Source organism: Dryobates pubescens, chromosome 25 (genome assembly GCF_014839835.1).
Source record: "Dryobates pubescens isolate bDryPub1 chromosome 25, bDryPub1.pri, whole genome shotgun sequence".
NCBI classification, from domain to species: Eukaryota; Metazoa; Chordata; class Aves; order Piciformes; family Picidae; genus Dryobates; species Dryobates pubescens.
The window spans coordinates 13,655,057-13,670,594 of NC_071636.1; the positions used below are offsets into that span (position 1 = coordinate 13,655,057).

At 43.0% G+C, this 15,538-nt stretch overlaps 1 protein-coding gene across 9 annotated transcripts in view; it reads left to right on the forward strand.

Moving 5' to 3' along the window:
- Positions 1-15,538, forward strand: part of ARVCF (ARVCF delta catenin family member) — a 258,087-nt gene that overhangs the window by 159,261 nt on the left and 83,288 nt on the right. For all 9 annotated transcript variants that reach the window (XM_054172817.1, XM_054172818.1, XM_054172820.1 and 6 more), the window contains one exon: positions 6,420-6,578. In XM_054172817.1, coding sequence (XP_054028792.1) covers positions 6,420-6,578 — 159 coding nt within the window. The remainder of the gene's footprint in view (positions 1-6,419; positions 6,579-15,538) is intronic.

A 15,538-nucleotide genomic window follows, 5' to 3' on the forward strand; every position in this document is an offset into this window, starting at 1 on the left:
AAAAAAGCTGCTCTTTGTGGCTTTTCAAAACTTCTGTAGCTGAGGTTTTTCTTTCCCGGTTGCTGAAATGTTCCTTTTTAACCTTGGTGCTTTAAAAGCTCTTGGCATTATTTGTTAGTCGCTTGTCGTGTGTGTTTCTAAAGGACAAAGGAAGTGTGTAAGTGTTCAGGAAACAGTTGGGGCATTGTGGTGTGTGGCTGAGTTCATTCTGGTGCCCCATGCCAGGACTGCCTGCTTTCATTTGGGGCTAACATTTTCCTTATGTTCTGAACGGACCGGCCTTAGGGCAGAGCTTGTGTGAGAGCTCTAACAGAGAGCTTGAAGCTTGTCATAGGTTCATGTGTTTGGGTTTGCACTGAAGTGAGCTGAATCCACTGTATATGTAGCCATAGTTATGTATTTATATAGATATATAAAACATGTTTTGTTTTGCATGACATTTAACCAGAGAAGTAGACTTACTAAATGGAGAACAGTTTATATGCAGCAAAGTAGATATTTATCTATTCCTAGCTTGAAGTCATTGTGTATCTTGCAACCTCTCCATCTAGTGTTGTGTACTGCCTGGGTTTCAGCGTGGGCTGCTCCCTGTGCTTCACATTGTTCCAGAGCCATTTTGCCTCAGTGGGTCATCATTTGATGCTAGCTATGCAGCAGTATTTCCCCTAATGGTGAAGAGCTTGGTTAGGTGTGACCTGTGCTTTTGGTGCTGAAGACTTGGACCTCGCTGTGGTTTGTTTGTATTGGAGTGCAGTATGTGGCAAATCTTGAAGATAAGGCTCTGTTTTTTCAGATGGTGTCCTCTCTCAGTAGTGCAACCAGTGCTTTGTCAGGGCTTCCCTATTTCTCTGTTCCTGAAGCACCATCTAAAAGGAATCCTGTATGGTGTCCTGTGTGGCTTTCTGTCAGATGGTAGAGGCTCAGTGATGTGCACAGGCTCTGGTTAGCCTGGGTTCCAACTGAGATGCGTGGAAAGCAACCTGGACAAATGCAGGGCAGAGAGCACAGCAGGCTGGGATCTTCAGGGTGTGGTGAGAGAAAGGCAGCCCTGCCAAGGCAGGAGATGTGATGGTAATCAGATTTGAGAGTCTTTAACTGCTGGGGAGATGGATCTTTTAGTGGAGAAAGATCTGCTAAAACTGCACCAAGTTAAACAAATCCCACCAGTGATTTTTCTTCCTCATTGATGCCCCATTGGGATACCAAGCTAATGCAGATCTCAGGATATACTTTTCAGTTGGTGTGTTCCTGCAAACTTGCCTTTTTTGTCTCCTTTGTCCTCCACATGCCTTCAGCATATTACAGCTTGAGGACATGACTGAACTGGAAGTGCAGACCTAAGCTGGAAGGAGATCAGTGGGGCAGAACATCAGCCTCAGACTTGACCCTTGACAAAACCAATGTTTGCCTGCTTTGCACTTATAAATAATCTCATGCTTTGCAGAGACTGAAGCTTTAATAAGTAATTTAAACAAAGAGTAGTAGGAGGAGAAACAATCCTCATTTAATTCAATTAGTATTGTTGTCCAATGTCATTAATTATGCCCAGGCTTGTAATGAGTTTCACAGGAGTTGATACACTTGAGCCTTGTCTGTGCAGAGGTTGGCTGAGGACAAGTATGTCCACTGTTGTAGAATCCAGCCTTTGTGCTTTGCAAAACCCTTCAAATTTGCTGTCTGACAGTAGCCTGGAGTAAGCAGTAGCCTGAATAGCCTGCATTGCAATCTACTGAACAAAGAGTATCTCTGGGAGAATGATGATTCCATGTACATGTTTTCAGTGGGTTTGAGGAGGGACTGTTGTAGTGGAAGTAATAATCTCCTGCAATTTTATATTATTTCCAGTCTGGTTTAAATTGTTTCATAGGCAGAGAATAAAGAACTTTGTTTACCGTCTTAAAGTAGGATGTCTAATCCTCCTGAGGGAGGTTATTCTTTTATTAAAAAAGATATAAAATAGCTACTTTGATGGAAATACAACTCCTAGGAATTGGAATGGTGATGATTATAGGAACTGTAGTATTCTAATGCAAAATAAGCCCTAGGAGATATGTGCCCTAAATGGTAAATCATTCTGGTTTGTAACAGAACAAGAATTACTGTTATTTTATGATTCCTGCCTATTTTACAAGGTCTTTAGCTGTTTCATCTGCACTTAACTTTTACAGGCTAGGGATAAATTGATTGTTATTTTGCTTTTTAAATAGCTTGGGTTTTTAAAAGAACACTGGAGGTGCAAGCACAGATCAACAGGATAGGATTCATTTGGTACTCAGAAAAGCAGGGGAGATAAGCCATGGCTACTGACACCAGATCCAATAACTGAATGGGAATCTCTCTTCATCATTGGGTATTGTTCTGGAATCTTCTTGGAAGGAAATAAAGGTCATTGAGAGGAACCTCATGGGTAATGCTTAAAAATTTTGGGGAGGCTATCACCTTGAAATGTGTGTTTATTGCAAGAGAAGTCCTGCCCTTTTAGAGGGGTTAGGGGGGGATCCCTCAAGGCTCTGAGGGTACTGAGGGACCTCAGTGGCCGTGGCCACCTTCATGTGGAGCTTCCACCCAGAGATCTCAGAACTCTACTTATTTAAACTCTGCCCTGAGCCCTCAATTCATGCTTGGGCTATGCTGGTCTGGTCACCAGATGAGCTACAGCTATGCCTGTGTCTGGCCATGGTCCCCAGTCATCCAGATCCAGACCTGCAGACTGACTGCCCAGCCTGACCTCAGGCCTGCCTTGTCACTGTGGACCTATCTGGCTATCACTGACCTGTGGATTTGCTTCCTAGGCTGTCCTTGAGCCTCCCTCATCACTTTGTTACTGCTTCTTGGTTGAACTTGACTGCTATACCAGGTCAGTCCCGCTCACCCTCCTCACCCGCTGTGGAAATAGGCCCCTGCTTAGCCATCCAAGCGATTCCTCTCCTTTCAGGTAGCTGCTGGCCATTGAAGCTCCCTGTGTCAGGATTTCTGTAATTTGGCTGTTGTGCCTCGAGTTCTCCCTGAAGGAGAAGAGAGCCAACCCGCAGGATTATCAAGGATCCTGACCATCTTCCATGGAAGAGGGCTGGAAGGAAGCTCCCTTTAGATTTGGTCTTCCCAGATGCTCAGTTGCTGACAGGGATTCCTGTGGCATGGCAGATCCCTTTTGTGCTGGGGAACACCCCCTTTGTGACAGCAGAGGAAGGACCACATGGTCTTGGCCAGTTACAGGAAAAGAGGAATTGTGTGGTTGCTTTTGCTTTGAAAGGCCCCAACAAGGTCAATGAATGTGTGTTGTTCCAAACTGGAGTTGCCTACCTCTAGTAGGCAGGGATTTACTGGTAGGATTATTCATTAGGGGTGTCAGCTTCCAACTGTCTGGCAACTTGTGTTTCACTTTGAATAATTAGACTTACCTGCCAAATGTTTGAAATCTGAGCTGCTGAGATGTGTTTAGCAAAAGAGCGTCCTAAATACTGACTCAGAAGCTGAGCACAGAGGAAGACAGTTGAAAGGGGTAATGTGTCCCAGTTTCTACAATTTCTGATGACCTAAAATCCTTAATGATGGGAACTAAAAACAGATAACAAAATCTTTGCATCTTTTCTCCATTAATGTTAGCTCATGAAAACTCCAGGTTAGCCTTGTGGAGAAAGTACCAGAGCCTAAACTGGATGATATGCTCTCCTCTCTGCTCACTACATCCCTTAGTAGCTCACAAAGTAAGAAGGAAGAAACAAGATGAATCTGGCTAGTTGTCTGTGTGGAGATATCTACCTTGAACTTTGCAAGCTTTTATTCTTTCTGATGCTTAGGACAGTCTCTTGCTAACAATAGTTTTCTCTTGTAGGAATTCAGATCTGTACCATATCTCCCCGAATCTTCATTTTAGAAGCAGCCAAAGGATAAAAACCAGCACAGTGCTCATTTAAAGTCAATATGCTCTAGTTTGCAATTTGCTTATGTTTAAGTGCCCAGATTTAAAGGTTTCCTTTGCCTACAGGCGGTCTGACTACAAAGGGAGACTTTATTTTTTTCCATAAAGAAAAAGTTCTACAAAAGCCCAAAGAGCAAAATATTCCTTTCCACCTTCCATCTCCTCAGGTTTATTATCACAAAGTGGAGTTTGCCTCTGAATAATCCAGAAGGGAAAGAAGAGATGTAAATTCATGCAATGACCTCAAGATGCAGCTAGATATTAGAATGATGGGTGTATGTTTGCACATGTGCCTGTGAAGGGAGTGATAAGGTCCTACTTTGAAGCACTTCTGGCATTTTCATGCCTTGGAGGTGATGATGCGGTTTACAGGGACAGGTTGGAAAAAAATCTCTGTGTAATGAGTTTCTTTGCTGTTGGTAAGGCTGGGGTTGTGTGAAGATGAATAGAAGTTCTGAGTCTTTACTGTATTGCAGTACAGCATAAATTCTTCTGTTTAGTTGGAGGTTTTACTGTGACTGAGGTGTCGTGGTTCAGAGTGGGACAGGAATTGGGGTGAGAATATAGTATCTTCAAGAAGAATGTGAAGGGATTCATATATTTGTCCCAGGTGCTAGTTTCCTTCTGAAGATGCGGGCAGAAGACATAATGTGACATCTGAGCTCTCCCATACAGTATTCAGTGTGTATCTTGAGATCGTGGCCATAACAATGAAGTACTGCAGACTGGAAGGAGTGATTTTTCTCCAGAATTTCAGAAGCCTTACTCCCATTGATTGATTTTTGCAGTCTGAGTTACTCTGTGGTTTCAATAGTAGTGAAAGCAGTGCCTGCTTGTATCACCTCTGGTGTGGTCCAGCGTGTGTTATCTCTGAAGGCTGTCCTTGTTGCAGTTTGACTGAGATGATTGCCTGAGGCTTATTGTTGTCATCTTGGTTATTATTAGCACTTAGCTGAAAAGGGAAGTGGCTTTCTTACTGTATTTCCAAGTTCCAGGATGTCAGAATACAACTGTAAGAAAAGGAAACAGAACAGGGGCATCTCAGCTTGTTTCAAATGAAATTCTGGCTCATGCAAGGATTAAATGACACTTTTCTCTGTGGAGCTTAATGACACCTCAGTACTCTGCTCCTGCTCAGCACTGTAAGGTCATTTAGGAAGATACTGTCCTTCAGGGCTTGCATAAAACATGACTCAGCTAAAGGAGCCATCCAGAGTTCATCTTTGGAATGAAGTGCAATTTTTTTCTATATAAAATAGTGCAGAATGTAAGATTGTAGTTCTGTGGTGGTGAAGCTGATCACAGAGAATATTTAAACCTTTATGCAACTAAAGTCATCATTTTGTTCTCCTGTGATGTGGGCAGGTATACTGAATGTGCCCAAGGTGTTTTCTTTAGGGAAAATGTGTTCACCCTGCAATTTGGGTCAGAAAATAAGTGGTGTGCTGATATTTGTGTGTGTGTGTGTGTGTGTGTGTGTGTATTCATTAATAAAGGATATTCCTTGTGCTCCTGTTTGACTAGATGTGCAAACAAAAGCCCTGCTTTGGCTTTGAGGCCTCTCTAGCCTGATACCTTCAGGGTTTATAATGAAATGAACAGTCTGCCATTTCATTTTATGGAACTGAGGATTCATAATGCTGGGGAAGAGTCTTCCTTCTCGGTATGCAAGCCAGTTCTTGCTGTGAAACTTCTGAAATGCATTCATCTACCAAAGGGGAGCTTCTCTGATTTCTGTGCTGAGATACAATTGGGTAAGAAAAAGGAAAGGACAGGCATTAGTGCTGGGGAGAAGCAGAAATATGTCCTTTGGGCAGAACCAGCCTTTGATCTGCTTTCTGTTTAGTGTTTCTTTATGTTGTCTATCTGTTATAAATTTTAAATAAACTTATACCCAGTTAGCTGTTCCAGACTTAGTGAAGGGAGGGTGGCAGAAGGATAACATTTCCCATGATTCAGCTATTAATCTTTAGCTATCTATTTCTTCAAATTATCATTGCTTTGGAGAGTTTGAGGAAGGTGTCAGTTTAATGGTAGGGCTTGATGTTTTATAGCCTTGTGTAGTCTGCAACTGACTGTATTTTACCAAATGGAAATAAACTTGTAATGGTGTGTAAGATTAACTACTCTGAAAGGCAATGGTCCTGTTCACTGTGGAACAGAATGAATGTTTCTGCAGACAAAAATTCCACTCCTCCTACGCTGGGCACTGAAGAGAAAGCTTAAAGCAGGTTTAAATATAAGGTTAGAATGTTTGTTAATCTGTAGTAAGTTACCTATAAATTTGAAGTATTGATAGATACTTCACATGATTTCCACTGACTGAGCTGAGCCCAGCTTTTTTGAGAGAGTAAATACTTCTTTCTCTGAATGTCTACTTGCAAGTTGTTGGGCAAAAGGTGTTTTTTTCAATTGAGAATGTTCAAATGAGCAGAATAGTTAATGTTATGATGGTGGAAGCAAAAAGTTAATTTACCTTTTTTGCCTGCTGCTTTAGGAACAAAGCCCCAGTAACCAGACATCAATAGCAATGATGCAAGAGCCTCAAGAAATGGTGGAAGAGACAGTCACTGTGGAGGAAGACCCAGGCACTCCCACTTCCCATGTGTCTATTGTCACTTCTGAAGATGGAACCACAAGAAGAACTGAAACCAAGGTGAGAGGTGAATAACCAATGAGGAAAATGGCAAAACACTATCTAATCAAAAAAATGGAAGTAGCACAAAGCAGCAGGAGCAATGACGATGATGCTGTTGTGATCTGCAGTGATTTTGAATGTTCCATTTGCAGGCAAAGTTGAGTTCAGGGCTTTTTCAGTTTCACCTCTATGTCTACTTTTGGTCCTTATCAGCTATGCTGTTTAATTTGTGACTTCTTTGGAAGAAATGCTGGTTTCTCTCTAGTGGCAGCACCAGCTACTGTTACTTGCAGGAGGGAAGTGATAAAATTACAGAGGGGATGGACACCTCTTTGTATGTACTAACAGTAGTGCATAGTTTTAGGAGACTGTAAGTGTAGATATGCAAGTGGATAAAACAAAAGCTATGACTGTAAAAATAGAGGAGAGGTCCTAGATAACGGGGCCGCAGGGAATGAAATCGTTTGTCTGAAATAGTCATGCCGCCGATAACGCTGGCCTGTGTGTTTGTCATAGCCTGAAAGGTGAGATTTGCTTCTATGTGTGGTGTACCTGCTGTTTTTCCATCTTCCCATGAAAAAAGACAGTGGCACGTCCAAAACAGGCATTGTGTCTGCATATGGGAGAAGAAAAGTGAAAAAGCAGCAACCCCAGAGCTGCTGGTCCGTTTCAAAGAGCAAGGCATGCTGCTGTTTCTGGAGCTCATTCCAGACACGCAAGTGTGTCCAGAATGGGGGGGAGTGTGCATAGCTGTCTTGCTCTGCATTCTTCTTGTTTCAAATAATGCCATTGTCTTTAACTTAACATGCTATCTGGAGATGTGTCCTCATACTTCATTGCTAAAAAGACCAACTCTTAAAGTAATTTCAAATTATGGTAGTAATAATAAAATAGTAATTTGTTGAGTGAAGTGATCCTGAAATGTCATTGTTGGCTTGGCCCTAACTCTGCCAGAAGGGGTGCTGTGACATTGCTAAGGTGGTGGTTGTCTCAGGAATGGCTTTGTTTTGTTTTGGGTTTTGTGCTGTGCTAACATGGCATGGGTTTAACAGCTCTTAGACATGAATCTGGGATCAGACTTTATTGTTTGGTTTAATCATGTTGGTCTTTGGTTTGCTTTTCATTTTGGTAGGGAATGTGAAATGCGTCACTGGGGTTTAGTAGCATCACTGTATGTACTCAAGTGTCCTGGAGTTAATTGGAATTGACTTAATATCACTTCTAATAGGTACCATCATAGTGCTGTTATAAATCATACTGTTGTGTTGAGAGCCTTACAGAGAAAGGGATCTCTCTGCAGTGGCAGATTTCTGACCTTGATGCTCAGATGAGGACAGCAAAGGAAGGCATTTCTCTAGGGTGAGAGGTGCACATGCACTGAGCATGCTCTGTGCAGTAGAATTTTTGTTGAGCCCAGGAACTGTTGTTCTTTGTCTTTGCCTGTTCCCTCCCTGACAGAAAAAAAATTCACACCCAAAAAACCTTAACCCAAACGAACAAACGGAAAGCCCACACTGAAACACTAACAAAGAAACTCCGAACCACACACACAAAACACCACACATACCAAAAAAACCCCACCCCAAAACCCCAAAACACAAGCACACACCAAAACCCAACAACCAACCACACACAAAAAAACCCTTCACCACAAAACCACCAAACAGAAAAAACCCACAAACCTTCCAACCCCCCCAAACCCCACATGACTAATACAGCCTTGCTTTTAGTGTTCACATACTTAACGCTTGTAAAAGAGAAACATTTCCTTTGGTGGGAATCCTCATACGTGTTTTCAGTAATAACTAATATGTTACTTAATACAGGTAATGTGTATTTGTCTTGCAAAGAAGCTGGCAGCACAGGATGCTTCCTGTGACTGAGTAAATAACATAGGTCATAGTTTTTTGAGAGCCAAAGAGAACAGAGATGTTTTCCAATTGTGAGCTTTCTTTGCTGGATAGTTGATGTGGGGCTAGTCAGCCTAATGCCCTTTAGTGTGCATTTTTTTGATTCTTCAAAAGAAAATTTTCCTTTATTTTTGCTAAATTGTATGAATCTGTAGCTTGCTGGAGAGTGATGCCTCTGAAATGCTTCCTGAAATGAAGCATAGCAAAAGCCATATCTGTGAACGCTCCTGTGTGCTGCTGTTCCTTTATTCCCCCTTCCCCCATTGTTTCAAAAGTGAAATTTACAGAGATTATTCTCTTCAGCAGCGTATTAAGTAAACAACCTTAATCTAGAAGCATTGACAGCTTCCATGCTATGCTTTTCCCCACATCTTTGAAGCTGCCTGTAGCAGTGAAGCAGGAAGAAGGCATAATAGAATTTACTGTTTGACATGTTTTAAATAGAGAACATCTGCCTTTTCAAAATGAGATATCTCAGAATCATTTTCCTCAAACTGTTATTCTCTTAGTACTGTACTAAGTCCCTACATAACATTCACTGCACAAAAGATGTAGCAGATAATACTTCATTTCAACTTTATAATCTGTCTGGAAGCCAAATACCTATCGTGCTAAAACAGTGAAAGTCACCTTGGGGAGAGACTGCTGCTTCTTGCCTGTCAGCTGGATCTCTGCCATGTGTTACAGGGAGCCTGTTTGGAAGTGGCTCAAGAGAGCTCAGTAAAGCAAATTAGATGTGTGTGTGTTTGTGGTGGTGTTTACTCTTTTCTTCCTTCAGGCACCTTTCATCTTTGAAATGCTAAAAGATTGAAGCAATTTAGGTCACTTTTATTTATTGAAAATGATGGTTTATGATAATGAACTGTGAAATCAATCTGTGTACAAAGTTGTTTAATTTGTAGTCCATCCCTTTGCTTGGTGCTTTCTAACACCCAGCAAGGCCAGATCTTCCCCAAGAGCCATTAACTGCTGATGCCACTTCCTAGCGGCAGCAACGGCAAAGTGCTTGTGACTGAAATTTTTCAGTTGTGGCAGTGCCAGGTACCCTGAGGTGCAGTTCTCTGAAACTTTTCAGAAAATTCAAAGGCATCAGGTAATAGAGCAGGAATGGGTGAAATTGACAGCCCTTTCAAAATGCGAAACCTCGAGCTTAAAATCGAAGGGGAGAAATTTGAGCTGATGTTTTGAAAACCAACAGGGTGAGTTCTTACACAGCATTTAATAGAAAGGTAATAGCTTCAACCTGCTTGGGTTGATTAACTTCTGCAGTCTGCAGCTGAAAAACAAGCTCTCAGAAATGTCAGAATGCTTTTATCCTCATGCATTCTCTTCCATTCTTTGTTCCTTTTTTTTTTTGTTTTGGTTTATGACATAGTTTCAACAAAACTTTTAGCCCTGTCAGCTTTTATAATGCACTTAATTCATCAAGAGAGGGGAAAAAAAAAAAAGACAGAAAAGCAAACCAAAACCAACTTCAATAACAAAATGATAGAATGATTTGAGTTGGAAGGGACCTTAAAGACCATCAGATCTCCAAACTCCTGCCATGGGCATCAACACTTCCTACTATACCAGCTTGCTCAAGGTCCCATCCAGTCTGGCTTTGAGCACTGCCAGTCTTGGAGCAAAGACAAAATTATAGGTACCTGCTCACTTTAACAGCCATCACAGCACTGTCTTGCCTTCTCTTCTGTCTGTGCACTTGGAAGGATACACTTGTGCCACCTGCACATGCACCCAGTAATTCCAGTTGTTGGATTTTTTCATGTTTGCTCTCCCACCCTTCAAGAAGAACAGAAAAATACAGAAGCTGCTTCAAATCCATAAATACTCCTTTTGTGTTCTGTTGACAAATAGGTTTCCAGAAATACAATTAGAGAAAACATTATCCTGGGGCCTGCAGCAATTATGTTGTTAAATAATTCCACTATCTTCAGGGGAGAGCAAGGATAAGGTCAGTAAACCTGGAGTGTACTTCTGTGCTGGAGTGAAGGGAGCAGCAATGACAGCACTAACTTGCAGGCTTTGTTTGCAGAGGGCCTGAATAAGTTGGTACATGGAAACTTTTTTTGCTGTGGTTGAAGCTTTAATATATTTTACAGGGAATAAAGAGTCGCATTTGAAGTGTTCCCCTGGTATTCTGTGATTGTAGCATTGAAACAATGGAGCACCTTTGACTTGTAATTGAGCTTAAAAACCCCTTTAAATAGGTTTTCTTAAGAGATGGAAAGTAAATGGGAAGTCAGATGACACTTTCTAAGTAACTTGTATCTCTCAGTCTTTCATTATAACGTATCTGTAGTGAGGAGTTCATGCTAATGCATCTTCCTCGAGGTAGGGTGCATCTGGAGGATCAGGTGTCCCTCAGATAAGAGAGTCTGTGGGACTCCCAGTTGGAATAGATTCATTCTCTCTGGCTAATGCATCAGTATTAAGGAAACCACAAAAAATGCTGGAGAGAAGATTGCTGTGCTGTCAGCTGTTCTTTTAAGAAATATAAATGCAATATTCCCTTGAGCTGGATTTCCAGAAATGAAGATGGGTGGGTGGAGTGATTTTTGGTTGTGGGGGGTTTGTTGGTTTGGTTTGGTTTGGTTTTTCTCCCCGCCTCCCCACCAACCTAATAAATAGACCTTCCTCTCTGTCCTAATTACTTCCAAAAGGCTTCTTTTTATTGTCCTGCAGGCAACAACGTCTGTTTATCACATGATAAATCATATATCTCCATGCCTATACCTTGACAAATGAGGCATGAGTGAAATACTCTCTTGAAATAGAGACTCGGTTTGATTGCCCCACCGTAACACCTGTAGCATTATTGACTGCTTTTATGCTATGAGAAATGTCTTCTTTACTGCTTGAGTGAAATGTTCCTTTTTATGTGTCTGACAAGGGGGGGTTGATTCTTTCCACTCGTTAACAGGGGCGGCATTCAGAAAGTAATAGAGGTGAAACTGTGTTAACATTGTCAACTTGTTCTTACATGTGCTGGCTGGCACTGATTCTTTTTTGACTAGTCACAGCCATTGAAAACTTGTCAGTGCTGCACTCAGATACAGGAAAAGAAGGCAAATTGTGAAGAAACTGCAAATGAATCCCCTGCATTCTGTCTTGGTCATATTAAACCCCCCAGATCTTTGTAAATATTCTGTGAGAGCGTGGTGACAAATTCATTACATGACTGGTAGGGCACAAATTGTCTAGGAATTGATTTTCACAGCATTCTGAAATTCTTGTGCCTTTTTCGCGTACATGTCCTGAATATTGGTGGACAATTGTCCTTGCCATAACATTCCTGTGTTGTGTTACCTCATCCTGTTTTACAATAACGATTCTTACCAAAAATTCAACTGAAAAATGAGTGAGAGTCCAGAATCAACAGTTGGAATGCCAACTGAAAACACAGCAGCAAAGCCTTTGTCCAAGGATCCTGCAGGTCAGAACTTGTTGCTGCAGCCAGATGTGGTATATTAGGTTGTTGTATTGTCTGACCTTGACAGCTGTATGGAAAATTACATATGACAGACTGTGCATGCATGGCAACGTGGGTCTTGAAAATCAAAACTTGGAGTTAGATTGAAAATATTTGTCTCCTGTTAAGTGGTGCTGAAAGAATGGCCTTTATGAGGTTATGTGAGTGCTGCTCTTGGCGCCTAGAAGCTGTCTCTTTGTTCCTTCCTGGGCAAAAGTGTCCATTTCTGATTCATCAAGCTGTTGAAACACCACCTTGCATCCTGTTATTCCCATTACTGGTTCCCAAATTCAAGAATGCACAAGCAGCACTTTGCAAAGCTGGCATATTCCAGGCCTGAGAAATGCTGCTTTTTCTACTCCTATCAACATACTCCATTGAATAAAACTGTTGTTTCAGCCCTCAGTAGGAAAATACTGAGCTGTGTTGGCTTGTGCCTGTCCTCCTTACAATGAGCTACTGTCAGATACGCAAGCTCTTTTGCTGCCCACTTTTGTAAATGCCATGGCAGTTCTCATGCTGGGAGCTGCGTGCGAAGTAGAAGTGATGTGTACAGGTAATGAGCCAAAACTCTTGTTGGGTTCTGTGTCATGAAAAAAATGTTTAGTGTCCAGTTTCTTTTAATTATTACAGTGTTCACTTCAATTTGGAGATCCAGAAGCTAGTCTCTTCCTTGATGGTTCTTTGCTAAGGAAAATGCCTTTGGGTTGAAGAAGAAAATTCTTTCCTCTGTGGCCCAGATTAGATACTACAGTCATGTGGGTACCTGGCTATGCTTTATTCAGCATTGTGGTGCTGTTTAATGATGCCAGTGGTGGAGAGCCATTTGTGCTGCTTTCAGTATTGCAGGATTTCATTACTTCATTAGGCTGAAGTATCATTTGCTCACAGATGTCTCTAGGAAAAGAAACGCTGTTTGGGTGATTTTTTTTCTGTTTAGGATTTCTGTGTGAAAACATCTGGCTAGAGGACATGTCTGGAGCTGCTTCAAGAGATGTATTCTAATTATTTTGTTTTAGCAGCAACTTGGGTAATCTGGTGCCAATCTGAATGTTTAAATCAAAGGTCATAATATCTATTTGGACTTCAGAGACACTGGGTGATCCAGGAATACATGTTACAGTTAGTGCTTCCTCTGATGCATGCATTTCATTCTCTGATTTACATGAAGAAAACTGTAATTTATTGATGCTTCCTTTAGCTCTATAATACTTTTAAATCCCAAATATCCCTGAACAATTTTGGTTTGTGTTCGTCCTGCCCCTGTGTGTAATTCTCCCTCTCATCTTCATGGGTGCCTTGTGTTGTTGCTTGGGGGTTTTTTTCTTACAAAATCAGCAGGTATTCCTGTTAGGGTAACTTTAACCTATCAAAAGTAATGTATTAGGGTTAAGGTAAGCATGATTAGTTTGGCTGCGAGGCAACTACATCAGCACCGGCTAGCTCCGTGCTGTGCCGAGATCTTTAGAAGAGGAAAGAGAGCTCCCGGAGGCAGGGAGACCGAGAGCTACAGAGAGAGAGGGGAGAGCCGACCCGACCCGACTCGGAGGCTCTCGCGAGGTTGCCTGAGAGGGCGACATGGCTGGGGGCGTTCCGGGGGAAGCCGTGGGAAATTTAGACCCCAGCAGAGGCTCTCCAGGTGCGAGGCAGCAGCCTTCTCGCTAGCTGCTGGGAGCGCCAGGCCGTTGGTGCAGGCAGGCTAAAAGGCACAGGGAGTGCAAATAGTGACTCAGTCTACCCCAGGGGCTCCTTTTGAGTTAGCTGAGCTGGAACCCAGTGAGTGGGTTGTGAAGTATCCCAGGGGCTCCTTTTGAATTGGCACAAGCAGGGTGTGTGGGCAGGACACAAGGTGCTTCAGTCTTACTGAAGGCAGAACAGTGGCTACTTGGAGGAGGAGGACTGTGCTCTCTACACCTACCAAAATGGATATTGGCAGCCAGGCCACAGGTTGTGAGGAATGCTGCAGCCTTTTATGGGCAACAGGGGGCAACACCAACTATGGGTGTGTGAGGTGTGAGCAAGTTTTTGACTTGCTTAGCTGGTTGCCACAGCTCCAGGATGAAGTGAAGGAGTTCAGGAAAGAGGTGAGTAGGTTAAGAAGCGCCAGGGAGAGTGAGAAGGAAATGGGTAACTTTCACAACTGATCTTTACAAATACAGAATAGAAGTCAACTCTTAGTGGAGCAGATGATTTGATATCCTCTCATCAGGTATCCCCCCAGACTTCCTGCAGTAACTCACACAGACAGGCTCAGTGGGAACAGGTAGCTACCCAACAAGACAAACAATACAAAAGGAGGAAATGTGCTCCTTTAAGAAGCACACCACCCACAGTACCCTTGCAGAACAGGTATGAGGCTCTGAAGGAGGAACTGGTTGCAGGCAAGGATGGGGACTCATGAAGGCCAAAAGTGCCACAAAGGCCAGAGGTACCACCACGGGCGGCATGCCCCAGGCCAGCCATAAAAACTGACCCTGGAAAGAAAAATTGAAGGGTCATTGTTGTAGGTGACTCCCTGCTGAGGGGAGCAGAGGGCCCAATATGCAGACCAGACCCACTTCTTAGGGAGGTATGCTGTCTCCCTAGTGCCCAGGTAAAGGATGTCATAGGTAAACTTCCCACCCTTGTGAGTCCTTCGGACTATTACTCTCTGCTGTTTTTTCAGTGATGATGCAGCAGTGGGAAGCTCCCAATCAATTAAAAGGGACTTCAGGACCTTGGGACAACTGCTAAAGGGATCAGGAGCTCAAGTTGTGTTCTCCTCCATCCCTCTGACATTGATGATGGACGAGGGAACATTTAGGAAGAGCCAACAGGTCAATTCATGGCCCCAGGACTAGTGTCATCATCAAGGGTTTGGATTTTATGATCACAGCTCAGTTTACAGGGAACCAGAGCTGCAAGCAACCAATGGGATGCACCTGTCCCAGAGGGGCAAAAGGATTCTAGGGCAGAAATTGGTGGGGCTCATTGATAGGGCTTTAAACTAGATTTGAAGGGGGAAGGGGTCATTAATTTCATGCTTGCCTGTAACAAACATTGGGGCAGCTCATCAGAGGCAGAGGGATGGATGCTAGCAAGGGCTGTCCACTTGTTGTCCTGAGGCAAGCCAAGGACGAAGCACTGGGACACCCCAAGGGAATCAAGGGGGATTCACCTAAGAGGGTGGCACGGCCAGCACAGCTGAAGTGCCTCTGTGCAAATGCATGCGGCTTGGGCAACAAAGAGGATGAATTAAGGCCACTGCGCTGCTGGGATGCTATGACATAGTGGCTATCACTGGAACTTGGTGGAATGATTTCTATAACTGGAATGTAGGGATAAATGGGTATAAGCTCTTTAGAAAGAACAGGCAGGTTAGGAGGGGAGGAGGTGTTGCGCTCTGTATCAGTGACCAGCTGGAATCAGTGGAGCTCCACCTGGGTAAGGATGATGAGCTGGTTGAGACCATATAGGTGAAGATTAAGGGAAAGACAGGGGAAGGTGATGTTACTGTAGGGGTCTGCTACAGTCCACCTGACCAGCAAAACCATGCAGATGAGGCACTCCACAGGCAAATAGAGGTGGCTTCATGTTCACAGGCCCTGGTCCTCATG